At 40.2% G+C, this 7,661-nt stretch overlaps 1 protein-coding gene across 1 annotated transcript in view; it reads left to right on the top strand.

Annotated features, from left to right (window-relative positions):
* Positions 1–269: 269 nt before the first annotated feature.
* The window catches only part of COL24A1 (collagen type XXIV alpha 1 chain), a 353,333-nt gene continuing 345,941 nt past the window's right edge, over positions 270–7,661 (top strand). The window contains 2 exon segments of the mRNA XM_078155798.1: positions 270–276; positions 1,225–1,323. Coding sequence (XP_078011924.1) covers positions 270–276; positions 1,225–1,323 — 106 coding nt within the window.

The following is a 7,661-nucleotide window of genomic DNA, read 5'->3' as shown; positions in this document are numbered from 1 at the left end:
ATTTGACCCATGGTTTGCTGACCCCCATCTAAGGTTATAAATAGCAATCAGCATAAGGACTTTCCTCTTTGAGACTTCCCAAGACTAATGACATCATAAGACTAGTTCTAATCAAACCAAATATTCTTACATATGTACACGTTGTTATCCCAGAGAGAATGTAAGCTCCTTGAGGGCAGGAAATGATGAGATAATAATTGTAAAGTGTTTGTAAATTATTAGCTGTTATTTTTGTCTTTGGATTACCAGCACCATTACAGGCTTGGCACATGAGAGGTACTCACGGACTCATCCCCTCTTTGGCGTCTTTTCTGTCTCTGGACCTATTATTATAATTGATGGATTCCTTGACTTAGACACTATTTTTCTGTGATTTTAATTTTTTTTGAAGTTGAATCAACTCTTTACTTGTATTAAGTAAACTAGTGTACTTTTGTCTGACTAGCTTATTCTTTTACAACTGATATTTTTGATAAAGTGCATGACTTTACATTTATGCCTATTATATTTAATCTCATAAGATCCGGCCTATCATTCCAGCTTTTCAAGATATTTGTGGGTCTAGGTTTTGTAACCTGGGTTATTGTCTATCGCTCCCTGCTTTGTAGTCATTTGATATGACAGTATTTTGCTAATCAAAGGCTCTGGGTGTTTCAGTGGCCAGAGTGCTGGACCTGAGTCAGGAAGACCTGAGTTCAAATTCTGCTTCAGACATTTACTAGCTACGTGACTCTCAGAATCACTATTACTTCTCTCTGTTTCAGTTTTTTCATCCGTAAAATGATAACAAAAGTACCCATGTCAGAGTTGTAATGAGATTCAAATGAAATAAGATGTAGAGCATTCTGCAAACCTTAAGTTATATACATATTTTATTATTATTATTATTATTATTATTATTATTATTATTATTATTACCAGGGCTGCTGGGTGGTGCAATGGATAGAGCACTGGCTCAAGAGGACTTGAGTTTAAATCCAACCTCAGACACCTCCTAGCTCTGTCACCCTGGGCAAAGTCACCCTGTTTGCCTCAGTCCCTCATCTGTAAATGGCAAACCGCTCCACTACCTTTGCCAAGAAAACCCCCAAAATGGGGTCACAGAGAATCAGACATGACTGAAACTACTCAATAACATGATTATCAAAGGGCCTTTTTCTTTCCTACTTCTGTATTAAATTTTGGGTTTTTTAATGTGGTTTTTAGAGTAAATATTTGACCAAGAAATAATTCTTTTTCTTTTTCTTTTCTTTTTCAGGAAAGCCCTGCTCCTTTTTCTTACACTATGTGTCATAGCAGGTACTGGACAAATCCCAGACCAAGGTGAGAACGTTTACTTGTTACTGGTTTGATTCTGTGGAGGGGTGGCTGCCAGAGAGTAGAAGCAGCACATGACTTTTGGTCATCACAGCCTAAAATGCTGCCCTGCAGAAACAAACAATGAAAACATTCCTGGGAGTACAGTGTGAATGTGAGGATAAAATAACTTAATTTGAGGGGAGAAGGGAGGCAAGTGACCTTTTTCGAATTACTCAGATCTTCCGTCTGAGAAATTGCTTACATTTTTAAGCAAACGCCCCCTAAAAGAGAATTCTCATATAGTGAAAAAGCTCCGATTGTGACCTCACAGGCTGTGGGCGTTCTTGGGGGTGGCCTCCTGGGACTCAGTTACCTTTGCACTTCTGGAGACAACACAGGCCTATAAGAAATGTCCAGTCTGGATTTGCATCATTAAGAGACAAAGTGAAATTTGCATACTAGTGGGCTTGGGGTTTTCCTTATTTCAGAGACAGATGTTGGTTAGAAAAGAGTTCAGTATTTCTGGTTTGTGTGTCTGTTTGTGCCCACTGGTTGTTGTGCTCCTGGGCTGGGGGAGGTGAGAGGTTACACATTCTACAGAATTGCAGAAATGAGGATAACACAGGCTGGTATGATCACCTCCTTTGCTACCCTATTAATTGATCTTTCAGAAGTCACAGAAAGATGGGATCATTGGAAGGAACCTTAGAGGCCATCAAGAACAGCCCCTTCATTTTATAGATGGAGAAACTGAGGCAGGGGAAGTTAAGTGATTCCCATGTCTAAAGCAAAATTACACTTTAGCAACCATTTTCTGTTGTATGTGACTGACAAATTTGCCTGAAAATACCTCATCTACAGTGAAGCAACTAGGTGATATGGTGGATAGAGCATGAACATGGGGTCACAAAGGCCTAAGTTTGAATCCTGTCTCAGACACTTACTAGATGTGTGACCCTAAGCAAGTCAATTGACTTCTCTCAGCCTTACCTTCCTCTTTTGGAAATAATAGCACCTACCTTACAAGGTTGTTGTAAAGATGAAATGAGGTAATATATACCTCATATATAATATTATAATAAAGCCCTTTGCAAATCATAAGGGTGTGTGGAAATGTAAACTATTATTGTCATTATTATTACAATGGAATAAGTGATTTCATGCCATATTCCTTGGGCATCCAAAAAAATGACTTTCTGAAGAGCGAGCCAGGACAGAAATCTATGTGATTATAGGTTACTCGTTTTTATTACCTTATTCATTTTCAAAATGCAATTATAGTAAAACAGTGGTCAAGGTGATTAGCCTCTTTTGGTGCTGACAGCCCCTGGCATTAAAAGTTATATCTAATTGTTTTTTTATCTCACAGATGTTAGTCTCGTTGAAGTTGAATTTTTAAGATGTTTTATCAATGTTCGTCCTGCTGTCATTTTCTCATGACTTCTCCTCTTCCTCCCAGAAGTCTCCTCTGCAGCAGAGAAACACATCTCTGCCAAATAAATCAGCTGTTCCCCAGGGCTCAAGCATGGCCTTTGTATGAGTATGGCATGGTCTCCATTGGTGGAGAAATTGATCTTGTCTAATACTTGATACTTCATTCGGTGTTGGTTGTCTACCGCCTCTGTTGGTCCCTGATACCACGATTAGGCATTGTACTGATCTGAATTCTGAAATCTTCCATTTTCCTTTACATTCCTGGGGTCATCATGTTCCTGCTTACTTTGTTCCCTCATTTCATAAAAGCTTTCCAAAGGACAAAGCTTTTGGGAGACATACCCTGGGTTACCCGACAGCTTATTTCCCATTTGCAAGATGTCATCTGACCTTTTATCATGCCAACATATTGGAGTCATGCTCTTGCTACCAAAGATTTAGAAGCAGCACAGAGCAGCGGGTAGAGGGCTGCACTAAGGATCAGGAAGAGCTGGATTCTAATCTTGCCTCAGACACTTACTTGCTGGGTGACTCTGGGCTAATCATTCATTCTCTGCAGTTCTCCTTCCTCATCATGTAAAATGGTGGTGGAAGGGTGGAGGTGGAAAACCAGATAGTCTTTAAGCTCTCTTCCAGCTCTAAGACTATGATCCTGTGATATATAATTTTGTGATCCCAGATTTTACTGCTATTAGATGGCCCTGCTAACTCTCCCAATCTTAAAGATGTGGTTGGCCTCAGTCTTCCTGATACTTACAACTGGTAGAAATGAACCACCAGAAAATGTGGTCTGATGGAATTGCAGAATTGCAGAATCCCTCCAGTTCACATGGCATATCAGGCATCTCTTTGCAGACACAACTTTATTAGGCTTTAAGTGGAGAGGGTTTGAATCTTAGCACCAATGCTTACAGACTGCAAACTTTGGCCAGGCATTTAAAGCCATCTCAGTTTTTTTTGTCTTTAAAATATGTGGGTTACCCCAGATAACTTCTGCATTCTTTTATAACCCTAAATCTATGATCTTATGATCCTGAGACATCTGGGCCACAGTGAAAAACCACATGGTCAATAAAAGGAGTCAATACTGTTCTGCTAGGATTAATTAGGATAGTCAGAGTTTTCTGTACAACTTGGCCAAAGAATCACAAAATTTCAGAGTCTGAAGGGATTTCGGTGTCCATCTACTCCAGCCCCTATCTTTTCTTTTCTTTTTTTTTTTCTTATTTTGGTGAGGCAGTTGGGGTTAAGTGACTTGCCCAGGGTCACACAGCTAGTAAGTGTCAAGTGTCTGAGGTCAAATTTGAACTCAGGTCCTGCTGACTCCAAAGCCAGAACTTTATCCACTGCACCACCCAGCTGCCCCTCCAGCCCCTATCTTTTTTTAAATTTTATTAATTTATTTTGATTTATCAACAATCACTTCCATATGCTTTTGAGTTGAAAATTTTTCTCCCCCTTCCTCCCCCCCCCCCCCAAGACGGCACACAATCTGATATAGGTTTTACATTTACATACCCATTAAACATATTTTCACGTTAGTGAAGTTGTAAGTAAAGATTAAAACCAATAGGAGGAACCATCAGAAAGATGAAACAAAACTCAACAGAAGGTAAAAATAAGTGATAGCGATTCGACTTCCATAGTTCTTTCTTTGGATGTGGATAGCGTTTTCCATCCCAAAACCTCTGGAGATGTCTTAGATCCTCGTAATGCTGAGAAGGGTTCAGTTTAACAATCTTAGTCATTTCATAATGTGGCTGTTATTGTGCACAAAGTCCTCTTGGTTCTGCTCACTTCACTCAGCATCAGACCATATAAGTCTTTCCAGGTTTTTCTGAAGTCAGCCTGTTCATCATTTCTTATAGCACAATAGTATTCCATTACATTCATATACCACAACTTGCTCAGCCATTCCCCAATTGATGGGCATCCTCTCAATTTCCAATTCTTTGCCACCACAAAAAGAGCTGCTATGAATATTTTTATACATGTGGGTCCTTTTCCCATTTGTTTGATCTCTTTGGGATATAGCCCTAGAAGTGCTATTGCTGGATCAAAGGGTATGCACATTTTTGTAGCCCTTTGGGCATAGTTCCAAATTGTTCTCCAAAATGGTTGGATCATTTCACAACTCCACCAACAATGTATTAGTGTTCCAATTTTCCCACATCCTCTCCGACATTTATCATTTTCCTGTTTTGTCATGTTGGCCAATCTGATAGGTGTGATGTGGTACCTCAGAGTTGTTTTGATTTGCATTTCTCTAATCAATAATGATTTAGAGCATTTTTTCATATGACTATAGATGGCTTTAATTTCTTCATCTGAGAACTGTCTGTTCATATCCTTTGACCATTTATCAATTGGGGAATGGCTTGTGTTCTTATAAATTTGTCTTAATTCTCTATGTATTTTAGAAATGAGGCCTTTATCAGAGAGATTGGTTGTAAAAATTCTTTCCCAATTTTCTACCTTCCTTCTAATCTTAGCTGCATTGGCTTTGTTTGTGCAAAAACTTTTCAATTTAATGTAATCAAAATGATCCATTTTGTATTTCATAATGTTCTCTATCTCCTGTTTGGTCATGAATTCTTCTGTTCTCCATAGATCTGATAGGTAAACTACTCCTTGCTCTCCCAGTTTACTTATGGTATCAGCCTTTATATCTAAGTCATGAACCCATTTTGACTTGATTTTGGTATATGGTGTAAGATTTGGGTCTATGCCTAGTTTCTACCATACTCTTTTCCAGTTTTCCCAGCAGTTTTTTTCAAAGAGTGGTTTCTTATCCCAGCAGTCCAGCCCCTATCTTAAAAAAGAACCTCTCCTCCCCTCCCCCAACACACACACAAGCATGGTTCTACAAGCTTGTAATCCCAATTTCCATAGAGGCTGAGTCTGGTGGACCTCTTGAGCTTGGGAGTTCTGAGTCTCAGTGAACTAAGCCTATTAGGTGTCTATTCTATGTTTGGCATTATGTGAGTCCCTGGGAGTAGGGAGGAGTGGACCAGCCCAGGTTGGAAATAGAGTAGGGTCAATCAGAGTAGACTCAAGCCAATGAGAAGCCTGGGAAAGATAGGGAGACCCAATGTCGATAAAAATAATTAAATAACAATCATCATCATCATCACCATCTCTTCTATAATTATATCTGATAAGGTCTCTACTTGATGACCTCTGGTGAGGAGAAGAACTCACCATTTCTAGTGCCAGTCCATTTCCATGTCTGAGAAGCTTTCACTGTTAGGAATCAAACCTAAGTACTTCGAAGTTTTCATAGATCGTTCCTCGTCCTGTCCCCTGCATCCAAACCAAACAAATTAAATCCATCCTCCACATGATTCTCTTACCTTAAACAATCACACATTTTCTCTTGGTCCTGATTTCACTATTTGTCCAATAAGGAAAGTAAGCCCTTCTTTTTAGAGACATGGTACTCTTGATTCCTATTTGGAAATTAATCTATATATGAAAGGCTTATTCAGATTTAGGGAACGTGAAGTTTAAGCATATTACTTCATTTGAAAGTCTCAGTAGGCATTATCCTTCCTGCACACAGTGCATGATGGTTTCTGTTGTTAAATATCACTTGGATTATAGATTTTGTAATCCTAGATAAAGGATATTGCTTTCCAGGAATTGGTGTGTGTGTGGGTGTGTGTGGGTGTGTGTTGGTTTTCTTTTTTTTTACAATTAAGAATGAATTAAATGTAATCTGTAGACCAGAATTCCAAGTTCTGGGCTTATATAGACTAGGTTCAATCTTAAGGGTCCCCAAATGCATGTAACTGGCTCATTTTGTCCCCAACTGAGTGGGAGATTAGCTCATTTCTAGGTCTCTACTAATATGCATAACAGGATCCCAAATTCCTGCGTGCAGGCTACACATATTTATTAAGCACTTACTGTGTGTTAGCACTGTTTTAAGTTCTGGGTATACAAATACAAGGAAAAAGACCCTGCCTCCAAGGAGCTTACATTCTATGAAGGTGACACAACACACAAAAAGAGAGAAGTGAAACGTGAGACTGAGGATGGAGACAATTCCTGCTCAGGATCATACTGTCAAGGTCTGGAGTATCAGAGAGCCAGCCAGGAGGGGGATGAAGTATGGCTGTCCAGGGCCTGTCCCCAGAATGGAGGCCCCTGGAAGGAACTCACCAATGGGAGGAGGAGAGTGGCATGACAGAGGATTGGTCCAGGGTGAGGAAGCTCCAGGCACTGAGGGATGCTCTAAGCTAAGGCAGCTAAGTCATGGTGGATGAGGGACAGTATGGTATAGGATATAGAGTTCTAGATCTGAAGACAGAAAGACCTAGGTTCAGATTCTGCATTTGACACTGAATAGCTGTTTGACCTAGGAAAGTCATGGCAGCCTTTTAGTCCAACCCAAATATTCTGGGTTTTGGTTTTTGTGTGTCTTCATATCAGCTCTCCCTGGCTTTTTCCATGCTGGAGGATTAGCAGCCACTCAGGGCCTAACCCCATGGCTGATTGTCATGGGAGCTTTTACCTGCTCCATTTCTCACTGGGGCTGGTTTGTCCTTCTTTAGGCGGCATGATGGACTTCCCTACTCCCAGGGACTTACCATGTTGATGCTGAACTTAGTGTGGATTCCTGATTGACTCAGCCCACTGTAACTCACAACTCCCCAGTTAAAGGGATCCTTCATCCTCAACCTCTCAGGTAGCAGGAGTTAAAATATTGGCCCCTATACCCAGGGTCACCTATGTATTCTGAACAAAAGTCTTCACCACAAATTATCTGGTGACTAGTCATCTTGCCTTTTCTCAAAGACCTCCAGGGAGGGGAAAACTATCTCCCAAGGCAGCCTGTTCCTCTGTAGGGTAACTCTAATTTTTAGGCCCTGGAGTCAGGAAGACCTGAGTTCAAATCCAGTCTCAGAAACTTTCTAGCTGCATGA

The sequence above is a fragment of the Phascolarctos cinereus genome, unplaced genomic scaffold, assembly GCF_003287225.1.
Source record: "Phascolarctos cinereus isolate Bilbo 61053 unplaced genomic scaffold, phaCin_HiC Scaffold_5;HRSCAF=322, whole genome shotgun sequence".
NCBI lineage: Eukaryota > Metazoa > Chordata > Mammalia > Diprotodontia > Phascolarctidae > Phascolarctos > Phascolarctos cinereus.
Note: the sequence above shows the minus strand (reverse complement) of the source record. Positions and strands in the feature narration are given on the sequence as shown.